The sequence below is a fragment of the Sminthopsis crassicaudata genome, chromosome 2 (genome assembly GCF_048593235.1).
Source record: "Sminthopsis crassicaudata isolate SCR6 chromosome 2, ASM4859323v1, whole genome shotgun sequence".
NCBI lineage: Eukaryota > Metazoa > Chordata > Mammalia > Dasyuromorphia > Dasyuridae > Sminthopsis > Sminthopsis crassicaudata.
In genome coordinates this window covers 589,280,234-589,297,014 of record NC_133618.1, presented here as the reverse complement: position 1 = coordinate 589,297,014, position 16,781 = coordinate 589,280,234, and the positions used below count along the sequence as shown (strand labels likewise).

Below are 16,781 nucleotides of genomic sequence, written 5' to 3'. Positions count from 1 at the left end.
GGCTCTAAAGCCAGCATTCTTTCCACTATACCATGTTTCCCTTTAGAACTACAATTTCTCCTTTCAATGACCCTATGAAACCAAATTCACAAGGAGCTCCAGCAGAGCCATTTCTATAGCAGGTGCTGTTATTTTAGAGGGTCACCTGAAAGCCTGGAGCCATCAAAAGGGGTTGTCACAAAATGTACTAACTTTTCAATTGAAATATTATGTATTTTGGAAGACAGAAGACAACATAATTTAAGGAGAGCATTCACAGACCAAAAGAATGGCAATATAAATGTCTGCAAACTTTATTTTGGTGCAAGAAGTGAATTTAACATTCAAGCTTGGAAAAATACAATCATTATGTTACTAGCTGGTTAATTCTGGTCTCTTCCTTTGCTCTGGTTCTCACATGAGACCAGAAGCAGGAGACAGAACTCCTAAAGATCAGTGACCCCTCCTCCAGAGGTTCTGCCTACTTTCATGGCCAAGGTAAGATCTGATTTTTAAAAATTAAATAAAACCTGCCCACTTTACTGGTACTGTGATTTGTAAGATTACAACCAGGGAAGAGTAGCCTGGCTGTGTTAGCAGGGGCAGGGTTTCTACTAGGGCAAATCCAGATCTTTACACCGATGTTGATTTTTAGAAATGGTGACTTCTGACGTCCTTCTGGGGGCAATAAATCCCTTTAACAAGAGTTAAATCTAGTTTTGCTCTCTTTCCTCCCCATCCCACTCTAAGGAAGTCATCCAAGATTTCAGTTACTTCTTACTAGGGCCAGGAAAGTGACAAAGGTTCTATTATACCATGCTGGCTTTTGTTTACAGGATTTTCCATTTCTGATGCCAGTTGAAAAGACTTGTAAGTATCCACTGAAATGCTGTGGGACATAAGAGCAGTGCAGTTAGCACTTGGTGTCACACAGTGGGACTACCTGAAAACAGCACAGAATGAGATTAATAGATAAGAAATAAAAAATAAAAACCAAGCTCCACGGAGAAAGCCTTAAAGACTGAACTCTGGTCCTTATGTTGCCACCCAACCACCAACTTCGTAAAGGTTTTAGATATCAATTTGGGAATAAGTATCTCTGGGTGACGGTAAAACAAGTGTTTTCAGTTCCTTGATGGCAGAAACTATTTCTGTTTTTATTTCTCACCTCACACACTCTTTGGCACATAATAGTCATTTAACAAATGATTATCGTGGATTGATTGTGGGAAAACTCACTCAGAGAAGCAAGTGACAAGGCATTATCTGCACATACTAAGTTGCTTTTATTAATCCAGAACTGCATGCTACAGATACTGTACAGCATGAACATGTATTCATTACAAAAATGGCGTCAAAACCATTAAAAATGAAATCAGAATAAGAGCATAAAACGGAACAGTAACATCACAACTGTTAGGAAACATTCAAAGTATTCACAAAAAAATGTTATAGTTAGCATCTTAATAAACCAGAGAAAAATTGGAGACAGTTTTACAATCGCTTCATGTCAACTACAATGGCACTGAATGAACAGTTCTCAGCTTTATACAGCATTTTGCAACATCAACATGCCTAGGTTTTTTTTTTTTTTTTTTTTGGTTTTTTTTTTTTTTTTTTAAAGTTTGCTACCTACCTTTATGTAGTCATTTTACATAGAAGTGGCAGCCTGTTTTTTTTTTTTTTTTCCTTTATGTGTAATCTAATATACAGAATTTTGGCCCTTAAGGGTTTATACCTCTTCATTTTAAATGCTTTCTGGACAATCTGCTACCAAACACGTCTTGTTATAGGTGACATTTAAACTACACACATACCTACCTATGTAACATCACAGCAAAACATGATGAACAAAAATTACAGCATTAAAAACAGGGAGAAAGTTAAAAGTCACTGAGAATTTTGGCACGTAAAAATTTGTACACAGTCCACAGTCCTAATGTTGCAGGCCATTCAACTGTAGGTCCAGAGGGGAGACGCCAATGCTCCCGCTGTTTCTCAAACAGCGCCGCTAAAATTCCCTCGCTAATTTTCAAGTCTTATTTAATGTAATGGCTTTCAAAGCAATTTCTTTACACTATTGATCCTTTAATGCATCTATAAATGTCCATTTGGTGGCAACTGTGTTTCATACAGCAAAGAGAAAACAAAACAAAAGTCAAAACCCAAAAAATATATATATACACATTTTTTTATATATATATATATATATATATAAACTTAAAAACCTTGTACAAATGAGTTGTTATATATAAGATGCTTACACTAAGGGGGGAAAAAAACTTTATACAATGGTTCAAGAAAAAGGAAAACATATTTTAAAAGGGACAACATACAGGTACAACAAGCAGTCTCTAAAGCAATAAATACTACTGGTCCAATAGCGTTGTGATACCGGTAATTGGTGAGTAACGTCCCCTCCCTCCCTGCCCCTCCCCCCAAAAGAACAACACCATGGAACAAGGTATATTAACACATTTTAACCCTTTGTTTCTGTACATTTAAACAATAACAACATCACAAGAAAAGTTGTTTCACACAGAAAAAAAAAAAAAAGTCATGGCACTGCATTCATTGTGCCCTTATGGTTTAAAAACGAGATGTAAAATGATTGGTTCGCAAGCTCGTATTTAATACAAATAATAAAGAACCAACACCTTCTGCAAAGGGCTGCTTCAAAATTGCTTCTTTTTGTCTTTTTAAATCAGTCTTTAAAACTAAGCTATCAGAACTACATAACAGTTATGTATATATATATATATATTTTTTTTTTTTTAAACGCTACAAAGACTTTAAACAGCTGTTGATAAAAATTTTGGTAGAATCATGAGGTTTCTCTCTCATCTACATATTTAAAAGGAGAAATTGAAATAAGAATGGGTCAAATATTGACCAATGAACTCGATAAACATCAACTAATGTAGCCATGTGGCACAAGATTAAAAAAAAAAAAAAGACAAAAAAAAATCCTCAAAAAAAAAAAAAAGAAGAAAGAAAGAAAGAAAGAAAGAAGAAACAAAAACATAAAAGAAAACAAACAAAAACCTGGGCTAGCAAAGCTAAAGCTATTCTAAAGACTTGGTTACAAGGGAGAGCGGCTGGGGCTGGGTCCCAGCCAAAGAATTGTGGGAATGTAAAGAAGATGTCGACGGCTGTGCTAGAGACGATGAGGGGGCAGCCGGCGGCTGCAGAGCGGAAGGTGGCAGGTCCAGAGCCCCGTTCGGACAGTGGGCAGCGGTGACAGCCAAGGCGCCGGGCTTGCTGTGGGCACTCTCGGCCAGGAGGAGAGAGGGCGGCGGCGGCATCATGGCCAGGTGGGCCAGGGAGTCGGGTTTCAATGTAAGCGAGAGAGGTTGGGTTTGTTCAGTCTGTGGTTTGGAGTCTCTGGTAGGGGAGCCTAGCATGTTAGGAGAAGAAGGAGGGGAGTCTAATAAGCTTCCATCTGAAGAGGGTGGACTGAGGCAGCTGCCTTCACCTTGTATGTAGCGAACGCACTTTTTTTTTCTCCTAGAAACAGGGGGAGAGAGTTATCTGTGAATAAAGGGCAAAGATGTCAAGGGAGAGAGTTATCTGATGTACAGAACAGAGTACAAGTCCCCTAACTGATACCCTGGTGAATCAGCACCCTGGGCAGGAAAAAACATTTTAAGAGATGCTCTGGGTGTGCAGACTAACTAAATTCTCTAAGCCAGCTGAGCCTAACAAGGAAAATAATCGGAAGAAAGCCCATGCTCCCACAGCCCCCACACCCCCACCCTTTGGGCAGATTCAGGTGGCAGCCACCTGTCAGGTACAAATTTCTTTGGAATTAAGTTCAAATTAAGTTAATTTCTCCTTTTAAGCCCTCCCCATTCCACCCAATCCCACCCTCATTTTTTTTTTGTTCCTAAAAAAAAGACAGAGAAAGAGAAAAAGAGAGAAAGAAAGAGAGAAGAAAAAAGAGAGAGAAAATGAGAAAGATAGCCTTCCCTAGATACCTCATATCAATCTCAAACTTTTAAAAAACTGACTATTTAGCCCATACAGCTGAAGGCTGCTTTAAGTGAGAGATTTAAAGCTTTGGAACACCATCGCCATGAGGCTGTAAGAGCTGAAAATAGCTTTCAGGTTTCTCTGTTAAGAACCGCACCAAATCAAGAAAGGTCAGAATCAGGTGAGAAGGAAAAAAAAAAAAAAAAAAAAAAAAAAAAAAAAAAAAAAAAAAAAGGAAAAAAAAAAAGAAAACTCAAACAAAATAAAATCAAACCAAATAAAAAACCAAAACCAAAACTAAAAACAAACCACCAAAATAGGTAAAATAGGAATAAAAAGGGAGAGGGAGAGATAGAAGAAAAAACAGAAAATGATCAAAATGATCCAAAGTAACAAGAATAACTGGTTGTATGGCCTGCAGGTTGTGGATTAAATTGAGACTTGCCTTAAACGTTTTTTAAATTTTACTTTTGCTTTTTTTGGTGGGGGTGGTCAGAGAGGGGAGACATGGGAAGAGAGGTTATTCATGGAGGTGTTGTTGATCCTTTAAATAGGCCTGACACATAATTAATATGCCAATGCAGGAATCAATCTCAGGAAGTGGAGGACATAACACAAAATCACAGCAGTAATAGAAGGACCTGCAGAGGAGCAACAGCAGGAACTTTGTGTTCACACCGATTTTTGCCAGAAAGAATTTGACCCATACCAAAAATATAAACTTCCCATTGACTGGTACCCATTATATAAGGAACAGAAATGAGAATTTCAGAATCTTTCTTGCCTGTCATCCAAGGACAATGTGAAAGTAGCCGAAGAAAGAAATCAGATATATAACTAAAAGGGTTTTTTCACCCATCAAAACTCAAGTTTGGTAGGAATAAAGTTAGTGGGAAAAATGATCCAGGGATCATTCCCACTAGAGTACATAGTCTATAAAAATGCTTAAAATACGTAACTTTTGTCCAGATTCATAAATTCAAAGTATTCCTAGGATATTGCAGAAGCCTAACTTAATAAAAAGCTCCCTCCAGTCTCAATACAATTGAACCATATCTACCTCCAGCAATGAAGATACCACAAAGCAGTTGAGTCAATTCCTGCCAGACTAATATTGGAATACAAAGGAGACTAAGTTCCCTCACTCAATTTTCCCCACAGAACCCTGGTCATACCCTCCAAATGTGTACATTGTGTGGACTGGGCAGGATGGCGGGAGGGTGAGGAGCATGCTTCATATCCAGCCTGCCTGATAAAGACTGAGACCACTGGCTTCTGGGTAGGTCAGTTCTCTCCAGAATGTAAGGAAGCAGAGGCCAGGAAGTTCAATCTATATCCTCTTTCCCTTTATTCTAAATTTGGTAAGATTGCTTCCTTCCAGGTCCTAAAATACACTAAGGTTCTGCTCAAATCCCAAATAGTCAGATAAATAGGTTAACCTATCAGTGGGTTTAAACCATCTTAGCCTGCAGATCAAAACATGCTGGAAATCTAAGATGTTCATGCATTTTTCAAATATGAAGAATTAAGAGAAAAACAAAACAAAAAAAGAGAAAACAATGAGGAAAAAAAGAATGAGGGAGAAAGAAGGAGTGAGAGGGAGGGTCATTGAGAATAAGGGAAAATCACTTCAGGCAGCATACCATGCTATATTAGGGCATAGTTAAAAAGATGGAAAAACAACTTGGTGGGCTCAAAACAGAACCTTGTTTTAAAAAATCCCCTAAGGTCAACTGAAATTAGAAAGCCATCATGTAAAACGAGGAATCCTGACATGCTAACATCATTTCTAATTTCTCCCTCATCCCCATTTCCCAAAACAATTCTAATTGTGATGTGAAATTTTGTATCTTACAGGGGTGAGAGGGGGTAGGGGTTCCAAGGGAAAATTTTGAATATGGGATCTGGAGCACAGAGAATGATGAGGGATGTTGGTATAATAGACAATGACTGAAAGGCAATCAAAATGTATCTATAGTTCTGAGTTAAAGAACGCAAGTTTTACAATTTATTTTCTTTAAAAGAAAAACACATCCTGTCCGATTTGTTCAGCAGACAGTCAGACACAGTCAAGACAGAGTTAAAAGTAAGAATATGAGTGATAGGTCATGTATCTTTCTCTTTTGTTAAAAAAAACATCCTAAACTCATAGTAAGCGTCTTCTCCAATAACTAGTTCAAAACTCTGCAAAATTCACTTTAACATCATTTTTTGTTCTGAGGGCTAATTGAAGGTCATTTCTGATTACTCCCTTTTTGAATGACAACTTGGTAAGAGAAAATGCATTGCCTAAACCCTGACCTAAGAAAGGCTCACCAAAGATAGCAGTAACAGCTTGAGAAGTGATGACTGGGTGTTGCCAGAGTAAAACCTATGAGTGATGGTAAGGGAAACCCATCCCTGTGATGAATTATCACCTGTGATGATAAATGATATCCAACTCTCAAACTATACTATAATCACAGAGTCTCTTTCATTATATATGCTTCTCAAACTACTCTTTAGAAAAATCACAATTCTAAAGCATGAAACTAGCTATACAACAGCTTAAAAAAATTCACAACAGAAGAAGGCAACAAGTACTTAAAACCATGGCACACTTTAGAGCCATAGTGACAAGCTCCACTAGAAACATGGCCACTAAACATTATGATCTTTGCAAGATATATATTGACTTAGAAAACCTCATGTTAATATTATCTGTTTTTATTGTACTTCTATCTTCTCAGATATTTCTCAATTACATTTTAATCTGGTTCCAACATTTGTTTCAAACTTACTTTAGAAAGATTCCCACCCTGCCCCACTCTGCTCACTGAAAAGTAAATTGAAAAGGCAACTCTAAAAGGAATGGCTGGCCTGGTCAATATTTATTTTTTAAAAAGTAACAACAAATCTAATCTGCATCAATAATTTTCTAATAAAGATGCCTTCACAAAACCACCCTTCTCCAACTCCCAAAGCCAGAACCCTATTAGTTTGGGTTTTGTTTCTTTTTCTTTTTTGATAGAACACACAGTTGGTGTCAGACTTGACATCTTTTACAAGGAAATTAAAGCCTTTTCTGATCGCATGAAGCTTTAAATAGTTTGATCCTGACAAACAATAAAGTCACAGAACAAAATTTCTTGCTCACTGACCTCACTCAGAATGCAAAGTTGGGTACCAATCAGCTGTCTAGCACAGTAAACAAAATACTTGTTGACACAGAACATCCTGAGGGGAAAGCTAAGCATCCTACCATTGCAAGAGAGCGATCACTTGCTATCATATAGAAAAATGGAACCAGTAGTAATAGTTTAAAGGTTTTTTAAAGCCATTAAAAGCAGATGAATTATTTAAAAAAATTTTTAAAATGCTGACATCTAGCACAACGGTCCTTCAAATCACTCTGCCCCCATATGTCTCAAGGTCCTAACTCATCTGGTGGGCAGAGAAGGTCTATCTTTGTATAAGTCACTACATGTCAGCTTTCTTTTTTCTCTCACACAGTTTACAATGCTACCAATCAGTTCCTGCTTGTTCAGAGAAAGAAAACAGGGAGTTGTGGGCATGCACGTAATGTGATGGACATCTGATCTAGGGTCTAAACAACATGAAGCACATGGTAAAAGCATGGACAAGAGGGAAAGGTGACAAGGAAGGCACTACAAACAGAGAGAGAGTGTTTGGGAGTTGAAATACCTACCATCATAATATTCCAAATTCAAAGACTGCTTGTATCAGAACAAAGAAACAACAAATTTAACCAAATGTGGTCATTAAGGAAAGGAAATGAGACAAGAACTAGTTGGTATCCCTCCACCAAGAAAGAAGTACCTATTATGAAGTACCATGGAATTACAGGTTTGATGTAAACCTGCAGCAGAATATGGGTGTTTAATTTGGAATACTCTGTGCTCTCTGATTCATATTGGCACCAAAAATTATTCTGCAGAGCTGTCAAATGCTGCAGTGTCTCTTAGCCTATGGCTCACAAGTTTATAACTCCTTAGTAGGTGCACACCACTCAATGCCACAATTTCCCTTCCGCTCCATAAAAATGTCAGCTAATAAAAATTCAGAGTGAGTAGATATAGATATTTGGATATAATTAACAAATAATGCATTTAAAAAAAAATACCAAAAACCTGTCCCAGAACCTTTCTGGTATGCCATAGCTGTAGATCCTTGAATCACGAGAACCTTTGGAAATGGTGGACATATACATCTTGTATATATCCCACCTCAGCATTCTTAGGGATTGGTCAGCTGCAAAATGCCAGCTCTTTAAGAGTGAAAGGACAGATGCCAGTCTTTGCACATCAAGGTCTGACTGTTCCCAGTTCTACCACCAGGGAGATGTTATTGAGAAAAAGAGAAAAAGAGAAAGAGAGAAAGGAGGGTGGGAGAAAGGTAATGGCATTAAATTAGCAAGAAATTTGGAAGGACGTGGATTATTAGCCATTGATGCTAGTGGGAATGGGGTAACAGGTGGGGAGTGGATAAAATACGTTTCATACTAATGCTCTAGAAGGACAGAAGGCTTTGATTTTCCCAGAGGCCTAATGGTAGTAATATACCTGCACGGTTTGCACCATAAAGTCTGTCGGTCAAGCCCGAACAATGCCCGACACTTCTTTGGAGTATTTGCATCTGTTAGCATAAGGTAAACACAAAAAATACAACACAATGGTGGATCGTGCTCATTTGGATGTGAAGTCTTAGCTAAAGCTTTTTTTTTTTTTTTCTTTTCAATCACCTGAGTTTTATTTGGTAGTCTCCCCTCACCAAGGACATGAAAGGAAAGGACTTCCATGAGTCAAAAAAAAAATTAAAAAACAAAAAAAGAGAGAGAAAGAGAGAGAAGGGGAAAAAAAAAGTGACATTATTTGCTTCTATTTATGTCAGTGTTAACATCCAAGTCACTGAGGCTCGCTCTACCCTGTAGTAGGGAAGTATGTTGGAAACATTCCGATGGCATGAAACACATTCCTTGGGAAAGGGAGAGACTGGTCTTTGCTGTCCCTGACACGAGAGAGGTACAGATGATGCTGTTTGACAGTGGCATTTATTTTGGCTAGCAGCAGCAAGGAGAACAAGCAGAATCCCTCACAGAGACGATCGGATGGCAGTGCCCCCACTCCCTGGTGTCTCCTAAGATCACAACACAGAGCTACAAAGCAACAGGGCAGAAAAGGGGGAAAGTACCAAATAAACCAGCTGAAAACCAGCCACAGCGAATCTGGGGAAACTATACACACCTGCAGGGACCGCACCAGTTATTCTGTTGATCAAGGCCAAAGCGCGCTCGGCATTTCTTAGGAGCGCTCAGGTCTGAATGAGTTCAAGAAAGAAGCGAGCAGAGGAGGGAAGGAAGAAGGGAAGGAGGGAGAGAGGGTGGGTGGGTGAGAAAGAGAGAGAGAAGAAGGGAGAGAGAGAGAGAGAAAGAGAGAGAGGAGGGAGAAAGAGAGAAGGAGGGAGAGAGAAAGAAATAGAGGGGAGGGAGAAAAAAGAGAAAGATAAAAATAAGAAAAAAAATAAAAATAAAAAAAGGGAATAAATCAATGACCTGGTTACTAATTGCAAAATATTCACTTTCGTTTTAAAAGTTTTTTAATTAAAAAAGTGAAAATTACATTCTTATTTAACTTGTAATTAGCTGTTGCAAATAAAGCTGCAGTATCCCTTCTTCAAGGACTGTCTCATATAAGGTCAAACAGATAAGGGGACGTCAGTCACTAGATAACTTTCATTTTTATGGTATTTCCTCTTTTGATTTTATTTTCCAATTTTTTTTAATTAAAAAAAATGAAACAAAACAAGGAAGAATAAGAAAAGAAAGCGAGGGGGAGGAATTAAGGTCCTTAACATGCTTTTTTTCTTCCACTCAAGAGTTTTAATCGTTAAAAAAAAAAAAAAAAGGACAAACAAAATAAAACCAATGAAAAAAGAAAGAAATAAAGAAAGAAAAAATAGATTGTACTGGGATATTGCAGCTTTTGGAACATTCAACTTTTGTTTTCCTGTGTTCAGTTTTATTAATATTAAGATAGGAATGGAAAAGAATAAACAGACTGTGCGGAATGGACTGTTAGTATAAGCCAGAGACTAAGAGCGGCATGAAGCAGGCATTGAATCAGTGAAAGCTAGTGGACTGCAATTTGTAAGCTAAGCAGCAAAGCAAAAGAAGAAAAAGAAAAACGAAAAGAAAAGAAAAAATGAACAAAAAAATCATACTGCGGATGCATGCTTGCATGAGAAAACTTAGTGGGAGCAATGCAAAAAATGCCATTAGATTAAGGAGGTTTATTACAGAATTCCTTCCATTCTTTACCAGTCTCTTTAAAGAAATACTGCATATTCAATTTGCACAGTTAGTTCAACTCTAAAGCACTTTCAATGTTTAAACAACTGTTATGAAAAAATAAAACCAGAGTTAAATTAAATTAAAAACAAAAACAAAAAAACAAAAACAAAAACAACGGAAAAAAAAAAAACAAAAAACTGCTACCAAAACACATCAAAACATGTGGATGGTCATTTCTTAAGAATGTTCAATGTCATACATGTTTAATGTTAATAAAACTATAATGGCAAGAAAAAGTAAAAAACATTTTATCAACTACTTTAATGACTCAAAATGACATTAGCACCTGTAATCGGAGGAAGTGAAAGGCAAGGATTTAGGAAACATTCGCTGTGTTCTGAAAAAAAAGAACAAATTATACAAAGTCTTCAAAAAATGTTTGTAAGGGCTGGCTTCTCCAAATAGGCTCTGAGATTGCCTATGCAGTATTTCTAATTTCCTCTAGAGAATGACAAACCTCCTTAATTTAAAATGGGTGCAATTTACCACTGTAAAGGCATGCATCAGAACATTCGGGTACAGCCCAAAGGAATGTCCAACACTCATACGGGCCCACCCAAGCCCAGCCCCCTCCCAGCCCACCCCCCTCCCCACTCAGACACGCAAAAAATTAGCAAACTTTATAAACCACGCATGGGCATGACTACAGCTCTGCAGTTAATGGCTTTGCAGTTACTTAAAAACACATTCCACTAGAATCACAATATGCTTTTCATGCAAAAAATGGATGTTACTAGCTTTAAAAGGGCAATCGTGAAGCAATTAATTAAAATGCATAAACCAAAAGGCTAGCTATGGATGGGTTACTCAACAATGCCCTGGCCTTGGATTTCTCCTGTCTCCCCCAGTTACAAGCCTGACATAAAAGTGAGGTCCTTGCCATGCCCCCCCCCTTTCCTTGGGATTAATTAATTGAACTTACCATTAGTCTCTCCTGGCTGCTTGTCCCTTTTCCTCTTCTTCTTCTTCCCCTGCATAAAACATATGAAATAGAGGAGGATTATTTCAAGAGACAGAGAAAGAGGTGCGCGTCTCCTGTGTTTATGTAGAAAGAGGATATGTAAAGCATGTATTTATAGGTATTACCCCCTTGTGATCAGATTCTAAGTGGCAGCCCAGGGTGTGGGGGGGGGGGAGAGGAGAGAGATAGAGAAAGGAAAATGCAAAGAGAGTTTTGATACTCCTTCAATCCAACTACTTAATTAACATTTAATAGCAACATTCAATATATTCAACCAGAAAGGATATACCATCAGACTTATATACTCAGTGGAAAGGAAAAGTAACCAAAGAGAAAGGATATATGGAAAACAAGTCAATGATCAACTTCAGGGAGAGAAAAGATGTTTCTCCACTAACCTATGACCAACCCCAAACATGGAACAGTTCATGCTTAAAGGGATATCATAGGGAAGAAGAATCAGGCTTATTCTATGGGGACACAGAGGGCAGAATGGGGATTAATAGTTAGATTTTAAAGGAAGACAGATCTTGACCCAATACAAGGAAGAATTTCATAACAATTAGAGTTATCCAGAAATAGAAAAGATTTTCTTGTGAGCCTGTGAGCTCCTTTTCACTTGAGGTATTAAAGACAGAGTTGTAGAAAAGCATGCTATTTTGGAGGAAATCAATGAGGTGGGTGGGATGGAGAGGTGTTTTCAGGAAAGCATTTTGTTAAAAATCAATACAAGAATAAGCTGATGAACAAAGTCAAAAAAAATGTAGGGTTACAGAATACAAAAAACCAACATACTGGGAACATAGGAAGCTTCTTACCCATGAACCAGTATATACTGATGAGATAATTTAACATTTCAGTTGCTTAATTAAATTTAATGAATTTTCCTATTCCTCCAAAATTCACCTTTTCAAAAGAGCCAATGTGTTCTATAGTGAATGCAAAGAACAAAAGGATCTTGTTGAGTTTGATTTATAGTTTTTTTTCCTTCTATGAGATGAAAGGAATTTACCACTATTTCTAGACCCTAATTAAAACACAAAAATAAGAGATTATCTAAGATCCACTGCATTCTCAGCACCTCTAGTTGCTACTTTCTCCCCCAAGCAGACAACACTCATATCTTAGGCAATGATATAATCACCTGCCATAAGTAACATGTGTTGCTTTTTTTTTTCTTTCTAGTAGCAATAATGAGTCAAAAACAGTCTTCAAATACTTAAGTGGATCTTCCTTCTTTTTATTCCTATGGAGAAGACAGAGTAGACTTATTTTGCCTCACCAGAAAAGAATTAATAAATTAAAAGTTATTCTAGGGAAGATTTGGGTTCAAAATAAAGATATATTTCCTAATGGTAAAAACTAGACATTTAAAATAGTTTTTCATCTTAATCTTCAATAGACTAGTTTTCTCATCACAAAAAGCACTACAGATGGGATTCTGTTATGGAGAAAGGTTTAGATAATATGCTTTTTCTACAGCACCTATGATTCTATGAGTTATTCTCATTTTTCATCCAACCAGCCTGCTTGCCTTACCAAAGCAATGGGCTATGACACAAAGTCCCTACCCCCCCCCCCCTTATGGATGTGATGTTCTCTGCTACTTCCTGGGGTCTGAAGACCCATAATTTTAGCCTCTTTAGGCCACTACTCCAAACAAGTGAGGAGTAAGGCATAATGCCGTCAACAACAACAAAACAAAAACAAAGGATAGACAGATTACTTTCACTATTTTCAGGGCATTCAAATGACCTCCCTTCCTGAAGCAGCTTCAGGGGAAAAGCCTACAGAGAACTCAGAAAAAGAGAGAGCTTGACAAGATGTCCTCTGAGAAGAGAAACCCTCCTTAGGATGGAAATCATACAGAACTAGGACTTGGTGGTCAGGGTGCAAGCTTTTTGGGGATTTTTTTGTTGTTTTTTGCTTGGTTAGGTTTTTTTTTTTTTTTAAATGTCTTTGGTTAAGTCTTTGAGACAAAGATTCCAGTAAATTTATTTGTGACTTGTGCTTGAGTGAAACTGCTTTCCAAAAGGAGAAACCATTCTTTCTTATGTCAAAATGAAAACTCCCCAAAAGTCTCTTTGGCCAAAAATCTTCTCACACCGGCTCTTCTTTATTTTTCAGGGAGCTGAAATTATACCTTACTTGGAAGTTAAGAAAGAGTGCCTGGAAGAAGGAAAACCTGTGTTCAAATCTAGACACAGACACTTCCTAGCTGTGTGATCCTGAGCAATCACTTAACATCTGTTTGCCTTAGGTTCCCCAACTCCAAAATAGACATTTTAATGGCACCTATCTCCTAAAATTGTGGTGAGGATTAAGGGGAGATCATATATTTTTTTAAATGCCTGGTACGCAATAAGCCCTATATAAATGTCTGTTTGCTTCCACTTGCCTCAGAAGCAGCCACAGAGCTCTGTTCAGATATTCAGGTGACCCATTTGAGAGACAGATGGAAAGCTCAGCACTGCAGCTTCCAACATTCTTATTCCTCCTAGGCACACCGAAAGGAGCTCAGAATTTCTTCTACATCTAAGCACTGGTCAATTCTGGGTTTGTAACTCAGGAACATAATTAAGTTAAGCTTTAGAGTTAAGACTCCTATTAGGCAGGAACTATGTGTTTTGGTCACTAGAGAAATACAGGAGCTTAAGAAAATTGTTTAAGGGTGATGTTAGGGGAAAAAAAAAAACCATGAAAGCAGGGGCACTCTAAAAGGAAGTTCCATCCCCCATTCTAGACTAAGGGTCCCAAAAGGATCTTAGCTGGAGGAGAAAACCCTGGACTGCCTAGTTTTTTGGTTTTTTTTTTTCCTTCCATTGCTTTCTAAGTTCTTTAGTTCCATTCAGCAAGCATTTATTATGCACCTATGAACAAGCCAGATACTGTGTTAAGCATTGTTAGTTAAGATCATCTCCTTTATATCACCAGAACCTCTCATGGTACCCAACAGTGTGTGTGTGCAGTATGTGTGTGGGGGGGAAAAAAGTAACAAAATGAGAACTTAATTTTACTGCGAGGAAACAAGTTGGATACAGATAAGCACAAAATGATACAAGTATTGAGGCAGGGAGTGAGGATGAAGGAGTACTGTCTACAATAGTAAAGAGGGCGGGAAAGTCCAGAAACGCCTCCTGCAGGAAGTGACACCTGAGCCGGACCTGGGAGGAGGTAAGGCAGTCCAAGAGATAAAAGAGGAGGGGTGGATGCTACTGGCCAATGTTATGAATAAAGAACAGACATGGAGAGGGATTTGAAAGTTTCCATTTGTTTCTACCTGTGGTGGGGATTTGAATGCATAACCATGACTTCATTGACATCATGTTCCCAATGAATTGGCTGCCTGCTAGGTACATTACCAGCATTTCACACTGTTTAATATTTACAGGTCTAACTTCTTACAGCACCAGTACTCATAAGGGTAACTTGGGATAATCTCTTAAAGAACATGCATGTCATTACAAATGGGCCCATCTTGTCAAAGTGATCTTAGGAAGCCTCTTAAGTTAGCACTGGGTAAAAAGATCAAAAGGTAAGGTCCAAAACGAGACATTTTATAGCTTCCCCACCCAAAATTGAAGTCAAGGCCTTCCCAACAGACTAAGAAAAAAAAACCTTATTGATTGAGGGGAAGGGGAATGGACTGCTGGTAGCAATCCTGGGAGTGTAGAGGTGAGGTCAGGTGATAGAAAACATAACGAGAGCTTTTGTCTGCAAGGTCATTTATTTCCCCATCTTACATTTATCTGGTTTTTTAACAGCTCATAGTAGTATAGCAAAACTGAACTGATATCACTCTAAGTCTTTACTGAATCAACCCCATCCAGAAAACAAGCTCCCGATTTCTCAGACATAATCAAGAGGTGGGCAAGGAAAATCACATGCAAATGATTCCCAGGGTCTTGGACTATTAGAACTTGGAGAGCATCTAGTTCGAGCCTCCTAATTTACAGTTGAGCTAACTGAAGAGCAAAGGAGGAGAGCTGACTTTCTCCTGGCCTCGAAGGGCTGACTCTGTGATTCACTATCGCCTGCCATCAGAGGGGCGAGCCATGCACAACCCGGGCTTAGATTCTTCCCATGGCTCCATTCTAGATTGCTCAAAGAACAGGTGTCTGTAGGAGGCAGGAGACATGAAGTCAACTCCAAGAGCTCTTGACAAGAGGTGGGGTGGGAGTGCGGGGAGGGGGTGAAGGGCAGCCGCCCCGCCAGTGCTATGGTTGTGTGATCCAAGGCTCTGGAGCTCTCCTGCTGCTGGAAGGCTCTACCTCAGGGTCAGGTGGGGAGAGCACATCAAGCTTGTGAGGAAGCATTAGCTTCTCATCCTCTTCCTTTCAGCTCCAGAAGAAAGGGTTTGACAGTGCACACATGCTGGGGACAAATGTAAAGGTCCCCAACATTTAAGACACTGCACATGCCCATCTGTCAGTGACACACATTTCTTGAAACTTCTTTTAAAGCTTTCGTTCAGGTCCTCACACTAATTCCTGTTTCAACTCTCAGGAGGAATTCAGACTGGGGACTCGTGCTAACAGCTACTCAACCCCATGGTCTCAAAAGCTTCACTGAGAGTGCACCGAGTGGGCAGGCTACAATGGGGAGATGGGTGACCAGACCCAAGTTACCGCATGCTTACAGAGGAGAGGGCATGGGAGGGAGGAAGAGGAGCTAGGGGAGATGGGGAGGGGGAGAGGAAGTGCGCAAAGGCATTTCTAAGCTGCCAAAGGAAGGTCTTACTGTCTTACCCGGTGGGAAGTCATTTCAATTCTGTTATCTCAACTGAATGTAACAAACTTTAAACAGAGAAGGGGGCTTAGGGAAGCATCTGGTCCAAATCCCTCCCACTCCCCCAGCCCCCCACAAATTGTACAGAGGAGAAAACTGAAGCCCAGAATGGTTGAGTGCCTTTCCTAAAGTCTTAGTGACAAAGTCAGGATGAGAAGGAGAGTCTAAGGGCTTTTTCTGTAAAATTGGTTTCAAAAGTCTCTATTTAATATATTTTGCTAGAATGACCTTTTCTTTATTTTATTTTCTATAATAAGGAATAGCAAAATCATTTTGGACATACCCCCGTTTGTTAACTATTTCCAACATAATTATAATATCAATGTCATAAAAACAGTATCAATTTATCAGTGGATAAATTAACATTCAATTTTCATATGCTTCAGAAAAAACCTAACACATTCATTATTATTAATATTGATATTGTTTTTCCCCAATTATGAAGCCTAGTTGTTTCTCAGAATCTAGAAGACAACCTTCAGTTTTCATATAGTCACATCTACATAAGATAGAAAGGAGAGAGGACACTGGCACTGAGTAAAACTCCAGAATCGAACTCTGTTGTTTGAAAAAGGAGTAAACTGAGGTCCAGCCAAGCACAAATAGCCCACTACAGGTCATAGCCAATGAATGACAAGAGTCTAAATTGGATCACTAAGAGATGCATATCAGCACTGGGGCAGATAGTAAGGCCATTAACCATGGCAAAAATAAGAGAGAAGGGGAAATCAA

At 38.6% G+C, this 16,781-nt stretch overlaps 1 protein-coding gene across 23 annotated transcripts in view; it reads right to left on the bottom strand.

The window, feature by feature from the left end:
* Positions 1-1,241: 1,241 nt before the first annotated feature.
* Positions 1,242-16,781, bottom strand: part of TCF7L2 (transcription factor 7 like 2) — a 226,281-nt gene continuing 210,741 nt past the window's right edge. For 8 of the 23 annotated variants that reach the window (XM_074295628.1, XM_074295626.1, XM_074295630.1 and 5 more), the window contains 4 exons: positions 11,223-11,271; positions 10,587-10,637; positions 9,195-9,267; positions 1,242-3,486 (listed from right to left, as the gene is read on the bottom strand). In XM_074295628.1, the coding sequence (XP_074151729.1) occupies positions 3,045-3,486; positions 9,195-9,267; positions 10,587-10,637; positions 11,223-11,271 (615 nt within the window). In that variant the 3' untranslated portion in view covers positions 1,242-3,044. The other 15 variants (XM_074295631.1, XM_074295634.1, XM_074295638.1 and 12 more) reach the window with 8 other exon arrangements.